This window comes from Rhinatrema bivittatum, chromosome 6 (assembly GCF_901001135.1).
Source record: "Rhinatrema bivittatum chromosome 6, aRhiBiv1.1, whole genome shotgun sequence".
NCBI classification, from domain to species: Eukaryota; Metazoa; Chordata; class Amphibia; order Gymnophiona; family Rhinatrematidae; genus Rhinatrema; species Rhinatrema bivittatum.
The window spans coordinates 288,638,606-288,656,372 of NC_042620.1; the positions used below are offsets into that span (position 1 = coordinate 288,638,606).

General features: G+C 44.0%; 1 protein-coding gene across 1 annotated transcript in view; it reads right to left on the reverse strand.

The window, feature by feature from the left end:
• Window positions 1–17,767, reverse strand: part of LOC115094361 (gamma-aminobutyric acid receptor subunit gamma-4-like) — a 643,570-nt gene that overhangs the window by 194,391 nt on the left and 431,412 nt on the right. The window contains exon 4 of the mRNA XM_029607335.1: window positions 6,690–6,910. Within this exon, the coding sequence (XP_029463195.1) occupies window positions 6,690–6,910 (221 nt within the window). The remainder of the gene's footprint in view (window positions 1–6,689; window positions 6,911–17,767) is intronic.

Genomic DNA, 17,767 nt, shown 5'->3' on the forward strand with positions numbered 1-17,767 from the left:
GTAAGACTATGTGACTAATCTGCTTCACCATAAGAACATAAGAAAATGCCATACTGGGTCAGACCAAGGGTCAATCAAGCCCAGCATCCTGTTTCCAACAGTGGCCAATCCAGGCCATAAAAACCTGGCAAGTACCCCAAAACTAAGTCTATTCCATGTTACCATTGCTAATGGCAGTGGCTATTCTCTAAGGGGCAGATTTTAAAAAAATACGCGCGCGCGAACAAAAGCACGCTGGATTTTATAAGATACGCGCGTAGCCGCGCGTATCTTATAAAATCCGGGGTTGGCACGCGCAAGGGGGTGCACATTTGTGCAACCTGCGCACGCCGAGCCCAGCGCGAGCTGCATGTTCCCTCCGAGGCCGCTCCGATTTCGGAGCGGCCTCGGAGGGAACTTCTCTTCTCCCTCCCCCCACCTTCCCCTCCCTTCCCCTCCCTTCCCCTACCTAACCCACCCCCCCCAGCCCTATCTAAACCCCCCCCTTAACTTTGCGCGCATCGCCGGCAGCCCTGCTCCATCCTCCGGTACCGGGGGCTGGTCTGGAGGCCTCGACCATGCCCCCGGGCTAGCACCACGCCCCCCGGGCCCGCCCCCTAAACGCCGGGACCCGCCCCCGAAATGCCGCGTAATTTCGGGGATGCCCCCGGACACACTCCCTCCTGCCCCTTTTCGAAAGCCCCGGGACTTACACGCGTCCCGGGGCTTTACCGCGCTGGCGCGCGAGGGCCCTGCGCATGTAAATCCGGAAGAATTTACGCGCACGGCCCTTTTAAAATCCACTCCTAAGTGAACTTAATAGCAGGTAATGGACTTCTCCTCCAAGAACTTATCCAATCCTTTTTTTAAACACCGCTATACTAACTTCACTAACCATATCCTCTGGCAACAAATTCCATAGTTTAATTGTGCGTTGAGTGAAAAAGAACTTTCTCCGTTTAGTTTTAAATGTGCCCCATGCTAACTTCATGGAGTGCCCCCTAGTCTTTCTACTATCCGAAAGAGTAAATAACCAATTCACATCTACGCGTTCTAGACCTCTCATAATTTTAAACATCTCTATCATATCCCCCCTCAGCCGTCTCTTCTCCAAGCTGAAAAGTCCTAACCTCTTTAGTCTTTCCTCATAGGGGAGCTGTTCCATTCCCCTTATCATTTTGGTAGCCCTTCTCTGTACCTTCTCCATCGCAATTATATCTTTTTTGAGATGCGGCGACCAGAATTGTACACAGTATTCAATAGAGATGTGAATCGTGTCCTCGATCGTCTTAACGATCGATTTCGGCTGGGAGGGGGGGGGGAATCGTATTGTTGCCGTTTGGGTGGGTAAAGTATCGTGAAAATCGTTAAAATCGTGAGCCGGCACACTAAAACCCCCTAAAACCCACCCCCGACCCTTTAAATTAAATCCCCCACCCTCCCGAACCCCCCCCCCCCCCCCCCAAATGCTTTAAATTACCTGGGGATCCAGCGGCGGTCCGGAACGGCGGCGGTCTTATTTCTTGCTCTACTTAATTTTTTCCCTAATATATTTCATTAGCTTAGCTCCAGCTGAGTTTGCCCAAAGGTGGCTAACTGCACTGTTTGTGTAAGACAGGTTTATCCAACTCCCGTGTCCCGCTTCTCTTAAGGAAATCAAAGCTGCATCTGTGCTTTAAATTACCTGGGGATCCAGCAACGGTCCGGAACGGCGGCGGTCCGGAACGGCCCCCCTCAATTGAATCGTGTTGTCTTCAGCCGGCACCATTTTCCAAAATGGCGGCGCAAAATGGCGGCGCAAAATGGCGGCGCAAAATGGTGGCGGCCATAGACCAACACGATTCGACTGCAGGAGGTCGTTCGGACCCCCGCTGGACTTTTGGCAAGTCTTGTGGGGGTCAGGAGGCCCCCCCAAGCTGGCCAAAAGTCCCTGGGGGTCCAGCGGGGGTCCGGGAGCGATTTCCTGCCGCGAATCGTTTTCCGTACGGAAAATGGCGCCGGCAGGAGATCGACTGCAGGAGGTCGTTCAGCGGCGGTCCAGAACCCCCGCTGAACGACATCCTGCAGTCGATCTCCTGCCGGAGCCATTTTCCGTACGGAAAACGATTCGCGGCAGGAAATCGCTCCCGGACCCCCGCTGGACCCCCAGGGACTTTTGGCCAGCTTGGGGGGGCCTCCTGACCCCCACAAGACTTGCCAAAAGTCCAGCGGGGGTCCGAACGACCTCCTGCAGTCGAATCGTGTTGGTCTATGGCCGCCGCCATTTTGCGCCGCCATTTTGGAAAATGGCGCCGGCTGAAGACAACACGATTCAATTGCAGGAGGCTGTTCTGGACCGCCGCCGTTCCGGACCGCCGCTGGATCCCCAGGTAATTTAAAGCATTTGGGGGGGGGGTTCAGGAGGGTGGGGGATTTAATTTAAAGGGTCGGGGGTGGGTTTTAGGGGGTTTTAGTGTGCCGGTTTTCCTGTCCTCCCCCGTCCCCCGATTTATCGGGGGAATTGGTGTTGTATCGTGGCCCTAACAATTTTTGATGATTTAAAATATATCGGACGATATTTTAAATCGTCAAAAAACGATTCACATCCCTAGTATTCAAGGTGGGGTCTCACCATGGAGCGATACAGAGGCATTATGACATTTTCCATTTTATTCACCATTCCCTTTCTAATAATTCCAAACATTCTGTTTGCTTTTTTGACTGCCGTAGCACACTAAACCGACGATTTCAATGTGTTATCCACTATGACGCATAGATCTCTTTCTTGGGTTGTAGCACCTAATGTGGAACCCAATATTGTGTAATTATAGCATGGGTTATTTTTCCCTATATGCATCACCTTGCACTTATCCACATTAAATTTCATCTGCCATTTGGATGCCCAATTTTCCAGTCTCACAAGGTCTTCCTGCAATTTATCACAATCTGCTTGTGATTTAACTACTCTGAACAAATTTGTGTCATCTGCAAATTTGATTATCTCACTCGTTGTATTTCTTTCCAGATCATTTATAAATATATTTAAAAGTAAGCGTCCCAATACAGATCCCTGAGTCACTCCACTGTCCACTCTCTTCCACTGAGAAAAATTGTCCCTTTAATCCTACTCTGTTTCCTGTCTTTTAGCCAATTTGCAATCCACGAAAGGACATTGCCACCTATCCCATGACTTTTTACTTTTCCTAGAAGCCTCTCATGAGGAACTTTGTCAAACGCCTTCTGAAAATCCAAGAACACTACATCTACCGTTTCACCTTTATCCACGTGTTTCTTAACTCCTTCAAAAAAGTGAAGCAGATTTGTGAGGCAAGACTTGCCCTGGGTAAAGCCAGGGTAAAGCCAGGGCAAGTGGTACAGGAAGTCTCTCTGTACCACTTGGATGCTTTTCTAGAAGGTCGTTGGTTGCCAGAAGGATGATAATATCTACTTCAGAGTCCTTGCTTTCTTCTTTGATCACATTGACTATTTGAATAGCGTTTCTACCAGCTGATTATCCCAGAAAGCTTTTAACTATAGTGTTCCCCTTGAAAAGAGTTCCCAAATTAGTGCCTCTGATGACTGAGACACTTAGCAAAATGAGCTTGGTCCGATGGTTATTGTTTGTATTCTGGCATTTTTGTGTGCATTAGGTTTCTTCTTTCTTTTCAGATGCCTCTTATTGAAAATCATATGATACTAACACTAGAGAAATCACTGTTGTCACAGACTGTATCATCAAAACAGAAATAATTTGACAAAATGGTTAATTTTTGTCTGAACTAATTACAGAGCATCAATTTTTACAGAAATATTGTTTTTTATTTCAGTTATAGAGCCTAAAACATAGGTGCATGAAAACATGCATGCTGGTTAGTCTAGGGTACAGACAATTTTGGTGGATGGAGTGTTAATGTGATATTCTGTATAATATTCTCTGAAATATCAGAATTTATGATAATGATGACATGGCTTGAGTGAAATTGTGCTACATTGCATTCTAATACATTTCTGGTTAACAGATGTTAGTAGTATAGTAAACTGTGCACAGAAATGTGTAGTCTGAGGGCACTTTTTTCCCCCAGAACTCAAAAACAAAATGTATTCGAAGGAACACTCCCACAGATCTGCACTTGCTGTTTTTGTACATACCTTTTTCCATAAAAATATTTGTGCCTGCTTTTCAATCTTTAAAAGTACATGAGTACGTTCTACTTCGTCCTGAGCCCCTCCCCCAGGAATGTCCCTCCAGTCTGTATAATTAATCACATAGAGGCACTATGCAGGTTACTTTATGTGCAGATTGGGTAGGCCATTTTCAAAGATACCTCATTTCTTTACATAAAAACACTGTTTTACTTGTGGAAGTGGCTTTAAAAATCGTCCTCCTCAACCTTCAGTGGCAATAAGATATCTGGCTTTATTAAATGTGCCTTTGTCATGCAAGTCTGCAAACAGGAGCCTACTCAACCGTGTCACCTCTGCAATGTTCCAGTACAGCATCATAGAATATACAGAAAAATATCATTTAACTTTCTGCCTTAATTAGTTGGAAAACTGGATTCAATCTAGCTAAAAACTTCAAAACTAATTATTGAACCTTCAACAAACACGGAATGTAAAACCTGTTCCAAATAAGTTTTGAACAGTACAGTATGGGCTGAGCACTGGATAATTACTGAGCTATCCAGTTACAGACCATCTGGCATTATTCTGTTTCTAGTTTTCCTTAGTAGGGCCACTATTGATTACACACTAAAATGTGTTCAATTTACAAGGAGATGTTTTTGAAAGTAAGGAGTACATTGTGCGTTCCTTCCTGTGACCTCCAGTGCTTTAGAGAGTTCAGCTTGTAACTCTCTGTGCGATAGTGGAAGTATCTGCAGACTCAACGTCTGTAAGACCCTACCAAGGAGTAAGAGAGGGGAAAAGAAAATCTGAAGCTATCTATTCCATAGCACTTTCGAGTGTCCTAAAGTTCAGGTCAAGAAGGATAAATATTGTGTCATGAATTGGAAGAAAGGTCTTGCTCTAGTAATTTTCAGGGAAAGAAAGGATCATATTCTTGGAGCAGAGAGTTCCAGATGGGTTGTCCAGAAGGGATCTGGGACCCACCCTGCAGTCTATTGTGATTCCTCAGGGAAAAGGAGCAGTAAACTTGTTCAATCAGGGTTACAAGGGGCTAGCATAGTGCTTCCCCCTAGGGAGGGTAGCTGTGCTAACGCTGCATGAAAGGCAGTGTTAGTTCTGTGGTGTAGATAATAGGGATGTGAATCGTTTTTTAACGCTTTAAATTATCGTCCGATAATTTTAAAATCGTCATTAATCGGTAAGGGACTCGATACAATAGGAATTCCCTCGATTTATCATGAAAATCGTTAAATCGAGTACGGGAATTATTTGGGGGGAGGGCGGGAAAACCGGCACACCAAAAAAACCCCTAAACCCACACCGACCCTTTAAAACCAATCCTTTACCCTCCCCCACCCCCCCAAAATGTTAAATTACCTGGTGGTCCAGTGGGGGAGGGGGGGTCCTGGCGTGATCTCCCGCTCTCGGGCCATCGGCGCCATTTTGGCTACCACTGATAAAAATGGCGCCGATGGCCCGATAAAAAAAACCCCACTCCGACCCTTTACAAATTACCCCTTTGCTTCTCCCACCCTCCCGAACCCCCAAAAACCTTTTACATGTACCTGTTGGTCTAGCGGGGGGCCCGGGAGCCATCCCTTCAATCATACCCTCGGTGCCGGTGCCTGTGCTGGACTGGTTTCAAAATGGCGCCGATCGCCTTTGCCCTCACTAAGTCACAGGGAGCGACCGTCTCTCCCTGTGACATAGTGAGGGCAAAGGCGATCGGCGCAATTTTGAAACCAGTCCAGCAGCACCGGCACCGAGGGTATGATTGAATGGATGGCTCCCGGACCCCCCGCTAGACCACCAGGTACATGTAAAAGGTTTTTTGGGGGGTCGGGAGGGTGGGAGAAGCAAAGGGGTAATTTGTAAAGGGTCGGGGTGGGTTTTTTTTTATCGGGCCATCGGCGCCATTTTAATCAGTGGTAGCCAAAATGGCGCCGATGGCCCGAGAGCAGGAGATCACACAGGGGACCCCCCCCCCACTGGACTACCAGGTAATTTAACATTTTGGGGGGGTGTTTGGGAGGGTGGGAGAGCAAAGGGGTCATTTGTAAAGGGTCGGGGTGGGGTTTTTTTTATCTGCTCAGGCCTCACTAAAAAATTAACGATGTCAATTGGAATCGGAACCAATTCACATCTCTAACGATCCGATTTTTTTCTCCCTCCATCCGAACCTGATCGTTAAAACGATCGGGCACACGATTCACATCTCTAGTAGATAAGTATGATTTGCAGAACTGGGGGATCCTAAACGTTATTTTGATAGAGTTAATAGGAGAACCTGCTACAATGAAGTAAGGCAATGCTAACTGACTGAGTTATTGGATAAGTGAATGGATACTGATTTGTCATCGAGTAAATGCATTGTTCATCAAATTGTTTCTATTGAAGAAGTTTTGTTACAATAATGGCATTGTTTGGAACTCTATTCCAAGTGTGGAGAGTGTTTTATGGGTCCAAGTCACTGTATCCTATAGGTCTTAAAGAGAAGCTTCTCCCTTGCTTAGGAATGAACCTCACCTAGTCCCTCTTTGCAACGAGGGCATGAGAGAGGTATTACATCTCACTTGAGGATTTTTTGATAGCTTCCACAATACCTGAGTGTGTAGAGCACCTTCCCATCATTCCAGATCCGGAGAAGCTGATTAGGTGTTGTTATCCAATGCGAGTCAGCCCTTTTGGAGTTCCTGAAAAAGGTGTCCGGGATCCAGATGCGGCTCACCATGTTACTGTTGAGAGTCAGAGCTTTTAGGGTACTGTTAAAGCGAAGACGTCTGTCGTACCAGGTCTGTGCAAAGAAAATATCTATGGTGTATTCCTGCCAGAAAAAGAAACAGAATAAAACATGCATGATCTCACCTAGCCTTTAGGATTAGGGCTCAAGTAGTCTCCACTGGAATCGTTTTCTTTTTTCTAAAAGCCACCATAACTAAAAATACATCTCCCCTCCCCCACCCCATGGTAACCTGCAAGCTCATGGGTACAAAGTATTCATGCACCCTCAGGTTCAATTCCAAAGGGAAACGTCCTGCAGAATTCTTCCCAATTGAGGACTGCCACTCCACACATCCTAGCAGGGTTAAAAAGGAACTCCTGTGCAAACTTTGGCAGGACTGCCCTGGCACCCTCCAACCCCTAGTGCCATCCCTTTCCTTGATATCCAGTTATTCAGAGAGAATCCCTTTGAGAATTGCTCTGATAAAGAAAGATTTTCAAGGAGTCCATGGCACCTAACCATGGAACGTCTCCAACACTGCTACATTTAGCCACTGTTACGGCATGATTTCTTGGGGAGATCTTTAGATCAGGGGAGAAAAGGTTTATGTATTATTGCATTTTTAATTAGATATGCAATAGTTTCTCATCCTAGACAGCATTTATTTGGAAACGGATTAAAGGTACACGAGTAGAAAAGTGTCAGTGAATTTTGCTCCTATGCAGTTTATTGAAATATGCCCCCTAGGATTTAACTTCCAAAAATGTTTTTTTATATTGCTTTGAATAATTGAGGAGATGGAGTAAATTATTATTATTTTAAGAAATAACAGAATATGTCTGACTTTTAAAACAATTTTGTGTCGAGAAAAAAATCTGCTGAAACTCTACCACCCATTCTATCTCAGTTTTCAAAGAGAAAGTGAGCGCATATCGTCGCGTTGAAACCTGCCATGCCTACCAAGTGCCTATGGAAATGAGCATCTACGTTTTGGGCAAGCAGATATTCTTCAGAAAATATTGAACATGGACTCAAAAGTGCAATCCATGTGCCTGATTTTTCAAAAGAATTTATGCGCATAAAATGGCTTTTGAAAATTGGCCGGGGTGTTGTGCTTGTAAAAGTTCACCTGTAACTCACTCACATGTATATTTTTGTGCACAAAAATGAGACATTCAGGGGGCGGAGCTGGGGTTGGAGAAATAATTTAAAAGCATATTTTTGATTTTCAAATCGTCGTGCATGCAACACATTTACACCTATGCCAGAGGAGGTGTAAATGTAAATGTGTCACAGCCCTCATTTTCAAAGCAGACTTCAAGAGGTCCATATTCAAATGTATAACTCAGAAGTTATCCATCTAAATGGATAATTAAGCATATTCAGTCACTTAACTGGCTAAATTATAATCGGGTAACTACTTATCTGGCTATAATTTGGCCGGATAAAAAAGAGGCATTTTCAGGGGCATTTCGGGGAGGCGTTGAGTTCTCCGGCTAACCTAGCTGAATATCAGGTATAACTGACTAGGCTAGCCAGATAACTTTAGACCTGCTTCCAAGCACGTAACTTTAAGCTGGTATATTATGTAGGGTGTTTATCTCACTGAATTTTTGGTACAAGTTATCTGGCTAAACTTAGCTGGATAACTTGTTCATTATGCACCCTACTAAATATGGACCTCAAGATGTGCAAGTCCTCTTTGAAAATTTGGGCTAAAATCTGCAAGCACTTTCTACTCGTAGACTTTAGCTCTCTACACAGTTAAAAACTGTTCCTCTTTACATACTATGTTCCAATGTCACCCCAGTCACACCTCAAGAGGACTTCCTCTAAATGCAAGTAGATATATAAGCACTGTGGAGCAATGCATGCACAGTTAGCCATATTAAGGGAGGGAAGTTTTCAGTCAGTTTCAGCACATGCAGTTATTTATATTTACCCACATTACCAGCTTTGAAAATTGTCCTCCAGGTACTTCTTCCTCACCAAATGTTTTTGCTGTAGTTATTTTAGCTATGGAGCAGTGGGTGGGGGCTCAATTTTCCATTTCTCCAAATTGGAACAAAGTTTGTAGGTGGTATTTTTTTGCCATTGATTTTGCACCAATTTTCAAAGCAAAAGTCCACACATACTTTCAAGGCAAAAGTACCTGCAGAAACGTTCACCTTCTTTTTCTGTGGGTAACTTTATTGTTTAATGATTATGGCATACATGGATTTAAAAATGGAATTTCTGTGGTATTTTCCTCCAAACCTACACATGCCTCAAGGATACCTACTCTAAATACAGCTAAAAGTACAAGCAATGCAGAACAACACAAGTGGGTTTAGCAGCATTAAGAGAGGGCAGTCATCAGACAACTGATTTCAACAAGCAAAACCCTTTTTACAAGTGTAAATAGCTTTGAAAATTGCCCTCCCCATGTTGTCCAACAAAACAGGGAGTATCTGCAATGAACACAGTGGGGTCAATTTTCAGAAAAAATCTACAATGGATAATTTATCCTGCTAAATTTTCAGAGCTATTCAGTGGAGTAAATGTCCCACTGAATATCTTCAGTAATCCAGTCATACCTACCCTGATAACTTTGAAATCTAATTGGCTATGTCTGAATATCACCAGTTAGGTTTTGAAGTTATATGGGTACATGTACCTGGATAAATTTAATCTTAACTGGCTAAGCAATTAAAAATAAAAAACCTAGAGTGGGCATAGCAGCCCAATCACCTAATCCCCTACTTAAGTGAAATCAATGTTGGACCTGCCAGCTGATCCCCTAACACCCCCAAATATTTTGAAATACTTTTGGGCTTACATCTTAAACTCTTCTCTCCCCCTCCCCACTAAGCGCCGGATTTTAAAAAGGTTACATGCGTAAATCGTCATAAGCGTGCCGGGCCTATTTTAAAAATGGGGGGTGCGGGCAGGGCCAGAGGCCTCCAACAGAGCATCCATTGCCACTGTGTCGGAGGATCACGTGCCGGCAGCCTGCCGGCGCGCGCAACTTCGCCTGCCCAGAGGCAGGCGCAAAAGGTAAGACAAAGGACAAAGAGGGTTTAAAGTAGGGTTGGGGGGGGAAAGGTTAGGGGAAGGGGTGGAAAGGTCAGGTTAGGGGGAAGGGAATGGGGGAAGGCAGCGTGGCTCGGCGCGTGCAAGGTGCACAATTGTGCACCCCCTTGTGCGCTCCAACTCCTGATTTTATAACTTGCGCACGCCTGCACGTGCAAATTATTAAATCAGGTGTACATGTGCGCGCGCCAGGTAAAATCTACCCCTAATTGTCCAAAGATTCTTGAAGCAAAGCTCCCCTGCAAAAACCTCCTCTTTTCTACCCTGGATAACACAACCCTAACCCTCTTGACACACCCAGATCTTCACAAACTTCTTCCCATGGCCAAAAGCTTAGAACGATCATGTCAAACAACAAAATGGTGCCAGCCTCAGGTCAGCTGATGCCATTTGGTAAGACAGCAGCACTGAGGCAGAAGAGACTCGAGATTATCCATTGAAACTGTGAAAAGGGCTAAAATGGGATACAGGGGATTTAGTTGAGGAGGCTGAGGAAACCAAACAATTATTTTGCAGGTTGGGTGAGCCATGCTCTGAGGGACACTTTTGTTTAGTTTTTCCTTTGTTTTTGTTTTGTGTTGCGATGAATGGCGAGGGCTGCATTTTTTTTTTCATTTATTGGCAAAAAGCACACAGTTCGCAAATAACATACACTATTTGCCAAGAAATGTTTAAATAATACAGCCCCTTCCTCCCTCTGCCACCTCCCATCACTCCTTACCCCTTCTTTGCAGTAGAAGAAAGGTGTACGAGTCATCCACTGGAGTTCCTTTAAAAATGTTATTGCTCTGGGGCCAGCCAGCTTATATGCATGTACAAGAAAATTGCACGAGCCATTTTGTTGATATCAATGTGGCTTCAGTATCAAGGCTGGCCAACACCATTTTTCTCCTACCCCTTTCTTATTCTGCAGACCCCCACAGAAGAGATAAGTTATGATTGAGGAGGGTCCCTAGCCTCAGCTCATTTGTAGCACATGGATTTTTGTTTTTTGAGTTTTCCGTGTTTATTTTGGCTAGGCAAACCAAGACAACCAAAATAAACGCTAAAACAAACCAAAAATGAATTTGTCCGACATGAAAAATCAAACTAAAACAAAATATTTTTTGATTTGCACATCCTTAGTTAATAGGAAACAATTATTTACTCTTTCAAATAGTAGTAGAACTGTCTGCAGATTTAAAACTAAATTAAGAAAGTATTTTTTTCAGTCAATGCACAATTAAGCAATCAATTCTGTTTCCAGAGAATGGGATCAAGGCTAATAGTGTAGCTTAGTTTAAAAAAAAATTAGACAAGTTTCTGGAGGACAGATCCTTTAAAGCAAATTTGCTTACTGTAAACGGTATTCTCTGAAGACAGGATGAATTTGACATGACACATGGGAGATATAATCCAATGGTGCCAAATGGACCCTTTTCTCTTAACTCAAAGAGATTTAGATTTACTGAGCATGTGCAGGAGTTCCTGTTAGAGCGTTGGCTCATGAGTTCCTCAGTCAATTTTAGAGCTAAGTCTAGCTAATTAGTTGACTCACCAGGGAGGAAGGTGGGTTTTTAGAATGGCTAAGTGTTTTCCATAGATAGCAGAATGAATATTTACAGTAAGCAACCTTGCTTTCTCCATCTACAAGCAGGGTGAATTAGCCAGGACACATGGGAATCCCAAACTGAGAGTTGCAGCAGAGCATTTACTGAACAGGCACGCAGACCCCACCGTAGAGAATAGACTATAGGGTGAGCAGGCTATTCAAAACTACTTGTCCAAATTTAGTGTCACTTTTTGATAAATTGTCTAGACAGCAATGGAATGTGAAATTGTGCACTGGCAATCAAGTGGCAAGGTTGAAAATGTCTTCAATAGGCACCCTTCTTAAATGAGCTATTGATGCAGCCATGGCTCTCACTTGGGGGCATATTAGGGATGTGAATTGTATTTCTGATGATTGAAAATATCGTACAATATTTTCAAAGTCATCAGAAATTGGGGGCTCCCTGAAACTGATAGGAAAACCCCATGAAATTGTTCGTGGGGTTCTCTTATCATTTTGGGGGAGGGCGGGAAAAACGGCACACAAAAACAATCCCTAAACCCACCCCGACCCTTCATAACAGCTCCCTTAGCTTCCCCCACCCGCCTGACCTCCCAACCCTCAAAATGTTTTAAATTACCTGGTGGTCCTGGGACTGATCTCCCGCTCTCGGACCATTGGCTGCCACTAATAAAAATGGCGCCGATGGCCCTTTGCCCTTACCATGTGACAGGGTATCCATGCCATTGGCCGGCCCCTGTCACATGGTAGGAGCACTGGATGGCCCGCGCCATTTTTAAAGATGGCACCGGCCATCCAGTGCTCCTAGCATGTGACAGGGCATATGCAATAAGTTGTGCTCAGCAGAATGCATAGTTTCACATGTAATTGTGCACACATTTTTTATGTGTAAACTTTATTGCAGATGCAGCAAGGACCTTTGCGCTAAAAGAATGTATGCACAACAATGTGCATTTAAGTTAGTGCCCTTGCATGGAAATTCCACGCTAATGAATGCATTAGCTTTTGCCCCCTAATGCAGACGGAAACTCTGGCTTAACTCACATTTTCTTAACACAGAAAATATAATTACTGGTCTGAGGTGGAATAACATTTCCAGTGCTAGTTGTAATCTATTGAGCAGAAGCAAGAGTTTGGGACCTCTAATCAATATTTTACTGCATCAACAGTTTTTGGTTTTGTTTTTTTTAATTTTTTATTTATCACTTTTACAATATAAACAAAGATTCCTTTGCTTTGAAACAAAGAGGGATTACAAAAAAGAAATCTGTTAATAATCACAATAATAATAACAGTTACAACAACACCTTATATGCAGAATTATATACCCTCATTCCTTCTAGGAAATATTAGGGGGGTGGAAAAGAAAACAGAGGAGTATCATAAGACATCATACATTAACTAGACTCCTGAGAGAATATCCATATCTATATATATTTTTTTTATATATGATCCAGATCTTTTAAATTGCAGGGGTTTCCCTCCTGGCATCTAAGAAACCCCTTAATTGCTCAGGATTATAAAATACAAAAGTGTTCCCAGAGTACTTTATTACGCACCTTGCGGGATAGCGCAATAAGAAACTTGCCCCTAAAGTTACTACTTCAGGGCGCATAAGTAGGAAAGATTTCCTGCGTAATTGTGTGACCCTTGACAAATCAGGAAATATACGGATTAATCCACCCCAAATAAGTAACATTCATAACCTTAAAGTAGTGTTTCATAATAAGGGCTCTATCAAATTCTGAAAATAAGGATATAAAGAGGACGGTTCTCTCCCCAACCTCGAGCCCAGAGCTCTCTAATATTCAGATAGATTATCAAAATATCCCATATCCCCAGCAGGGGATATCTGTATCTGGCTCTGTCTTTGCTTTAAATACAGAATCTTTTTAACAGCAGGTATTTGTTCATCTGGAATCTGTAGAATTTCTTTCAGATATCTTTTAAAAGTTATTAGTGGTATCTCGCCCACTACTTTGGGGAAATTCAAAACCCTAAGGTTGAGTTTGTCTAAGGTAATTCTCTACAGATTCCAGTCGACGCATCGAAATAGCCTGATCTCTCACACAAATGGCGTTTTACATCAGATACTTGTTTCAGTTCCTCTCTAATCTGCTGTAGTGCTTGTGTTTGTTCTTTGCCCTTCTGATGAAATTGGTTTTCAAAAGAGTACATTTTTTGGGAGATTTCTTCCGTTTTCTGGGTCTGCTCATTAAATGCCTTTGTCAACCCCACAATCAAATCCCAGAGGGACTCTATTGCAATTACAGCCGGTCTCTTTATCTCAATGGGGTTTTTTTTTAAGGTTACCCATTACCTCTCTTCCTCCTGCCGCCCGATGTTATTATCTGCGAAGATCCCCCATTCTTCCTCCTCTCTCCTCGCCACGTCCTCCGGAGAAATCGAGGACTCAGGAACCCTCTCCCACTCCGCAGCATTACCCTGCTGTCCCACTCGATAGAGTCACTCCTGTGACGCTCCTCACCGGTGACTCTACAGGCCCGGCAGCACTCGAAGAGTTGCTCTCGGCTTGTTCTCACGGTTTCCGGTGGGGGGTCAGCGATATCTCCCCAAGCGGAGAAGGGACTCCTCCTCCCGACCCGCTAGCGGGGCTCGTTGCCCCAATTTGTGATATGGGGGAAGCATATTGCGATATTATTCGCTGTCCTGCGGGGAGTGAGGGCTCGGGTGGATAAACCCTCACTCTCCCCTTTCTTTTATGAGGCATTTTTAAATTAGAAGGCAAAAAAATTCAAAGGTAAGGCGAACTTGCAGGAGCGTTGGAATATGCGTCCGGTCAGGGAGCCATCTTGGATCCTCCCCTGCATCAACAGTTTAAAAAAAAAATGTTTTCTGTGCAGAAAATATGCGCACAAAAAGTCATATGTCTTTTATGTGTCCAGGTAAAAGAGGAGGGAAAGGAAATGGCAGTGTGTATAGAGAGAATCAATCAAGAGAGTGTGGACAGCTCAAGGTGACTGAGGAGCTCCATGCTTATTTGGGGACCTCTCCCTCCTTCATCTCTCAATAGTGCTCCAGAGAGCGATTAGAAAACCTGGAAGTACCGGTCTGGGCTGGAATCCCAAGACCTTGAAGCTGCAGGGCAGAGACAAGGGAGCCACGCAAAATCGCAAATGAGTTTGGGCTGCAGGAAAGATTATAGGGGAAACATTTCTTTATGATCCCCAAAGTAAAATGTATTTCAGCCTGTGCTGAGTGCACATTTTGGTGTTTGGTGTTGCATTAGCATAACATTAGCTTACTGCATTGAGAGTTTAAAAATAATTAGCTTGTGTGTTTGGAAAGTGGGCGCTGAATTTCAGCACATAGTTTTAACTCTCAGCTTTTGCATGAACCCCCTTGATGAACCTTAACAGAATCTGTAATCTGAAGGTCTATTAGCACATGATAATGTGTGTGGTATAGGCTGCTAGCCAATGTTCATTTGACAACTGCTATTCCCAGATGGTTAGGACTGTAAGAGACAAATATTTGTCAGGTCTGATGATGTGGCTGAGTTCTTTTCTTGTAGTAAGCTAATGCTCTTTTACAGTCTAAGGAATTAAGGGCCTTTTCCCCTTTATATGTGTGTAGTCTTGCAAAGAACATAGGCAAAACAATGGGTTGATTATTATGAAAAAGCCTAGACTACCTTTGGTAGGAACTTTAGGTGGGTGCAGACCATCACTTTGTTCTGGAAGAATTGTAGGTAAGGTGAGTAAGAGCCAAAGCCTGACATTCACTAACTCTTCCGGCTGATGTGATTGCAACAAGAATAATACTTTCCATGTGAGAAACTGAGGGAAGCTGACATCATTGCTTCAAAAAGCAGCTTCATAAGTTTGTGACATAACTATGATAAGGTACTTTGGAACAGGTGGCTTGACATTGGTGGTTTAGTATACCATAAGCCCTTCATGAATTATGGGATGAATGGAGATTGTTCCTACTCTTAATGGATATGTGTAGGTTGCTATGGCACTAAGATGAACTTGTACTGATATGGTACTAAGACATGAGGAAGTAAGGAAGAGCAAATACTGGCAAATCTCCCATGGCTCACATGGGTTATTTTTCTTTTACTTCCTCTTTGTTCTTTAAAATTTGTCCCAGAACTGGTTAGAAATTAAGGGCAACCAGGGATAAAATGGGGTCTGATATTTCCAGACACAAACCTTGTTTCCAGTAGTCTTGATGGAGACATTTCTCTTATAATTGGTGAAAGTAAGTGAAGCATACCTCATACCACTTCTGATATCCTTTGTTAACATATGGAAAGTGATTTTGTAGATAGTTTGTATTGGAAGCACCTCAGCCTGGTGCGTCAATAATGTAGAAGCTTGATACCACAATTGTAACATCGAAGAAGTAGCATCAGTGGTGTTAGGGCTTGATGCTTTGAGTTTTCTGGTGCTTGGTGTATTGAATACTCTTTAGCTGGATGTGTCGATGATGCTGGTGATGAGGGCATCAGTGATACATGCTTCTAAGGTAATAGGAGCTGATGCATCAATGATGCTGGGAGTTAGTGTGTCAATGATGCCGGGAGCTGGTACGCTGATGGCACCAGGCACTAATACATTGACAGTGCTGGGTGCATCTGTATTGATGGCTCTGACAGCTAAAGCATCAATGACACCAGAAGATCAATGGCTTGGTAAATGATGTGTCGGCTGCATCAAAATTGCTGATGGCTGATGCTTGTTCACACCAGGTGCACAACTGGCTCTGAAGAGTGGTCTTCTTCTTTTCTGTAGTCCACATTTTGTGGAGCCATCAACAGACTTGTTGACACCAAGGAATGGCACTTTTTCTGTTTGTATGATGCCAAAGTAGAGGGCCCTGAGGACATCTCTATCAAGGGGGGGGGGGGCTTATTCAAGGAGCTTTTGCTCAACTCAGTCTGAAGAGCCTAAGGAAGATCTTCTCCAGGAGGAGAACTGGGTGCATTTCTTCATAGACTTATGCAGTTCCTCCATCTTCCATGGCCTGGACCTTTGAAAGCATAGAGACATCCAGCCTCAATGATAGCAGTTGACCTGGTCATGATTTGGTCCTAGGCACCAATAACAGATGTTTTGATCATAGATATTTTTCTATCAGACATACTGTCCTTGAAGCAACTGTGTTATAGTGGTAGACCCTTGGGTTGAGGCAAGGTTGGCACCACCTGCAGGGAGGAACCCTGATGGTATTCACTGTTGACAGGCAGACCTGCTGGAGCAGAGACCCAATGGGACCTTCTCCAATACAATCCCTCGTTCCCTGCAGGTTGAGCCCTTGGGTGCCAGGGCTGGCTGGACTTAGGTGCGTGTCTCTGGATGATGAAGAATCCAATGAATGCTGGTGATCTGCTGAAGAGCAGTCAGTGCAGGCTAAAGGTCAGATAGACCACAGGTGGAGTCAAGAGGTACCAGGTCAGGTGGCAAACAGCAGGAGTGAAGACAGGCCAGAGGCTGAGGCAGACAGCAGGTGAATGAAGATCTGAGGAGGTCCAAGTTCAGCCAGGCATCGATCAAAGAAGAGGGCAAAGTATCTGGAGCCAAAGAGTCAGGAGCCAAGAGTCAGGAGTCAGGAGCCATGAGAGTACTTGTTGCTGAGGCATCTGGTGTTGGGCAGATTCAGATTTAAATATTCGCACCATGCTGATGTCATCAATGGATACCGCGGTGGTTTTCCAGCTGCAGGCCCTTTAAATCAGGCCACAGTGTGCATGCGCCTAAGACTTCCCCTGCTCAGGCAGCATCTCCAGCATGGCTGGGCCTGTGCAGCGGCCCACCGTGTCTTCATTGGGGCATCAGGAAACCCAGCCAGGAGAGGTAAGGGCAGCCGGCCATGAAGTGGCCCCGCGGCCGGCCAAACATAAACACTGATAATGGACTTCTTGGAGCCAGACATTTCTGTGAAGAAACAAATAGTTATATATATTTTTATAGCACTACAAAGTGCTGTTTAGGGGTTGAAAAAATTTAATAAATGATAATACCAAGATATATTGATGAAGAAAATACAGAGAGAAAAGGTACCTGTTTGTCCTATAGTTAGGATGAAAAAAGACTGAGGGGATCATAAGGCAACATCTGTGTGAAAACTCTCGTCCATCCTCAGAAGAGCAAATGCTCTATGAGCTAAGAAAAAAAGGGCTAATTCTGCCCTGCTTCCCAACAGGGAATAATTATTAGCCAGATAAGTGTGGGTGTCTCCATCTCTTACTTCAGGGATTCTGTAACAAGGAATGGACTTTTCTATTTGGAATTGCTGGGTATTTCCAGATGACTCGGACTGGCTACTGTCAGAGGCTTGATAGACTGTTGTCTTGACCCAGCATGACT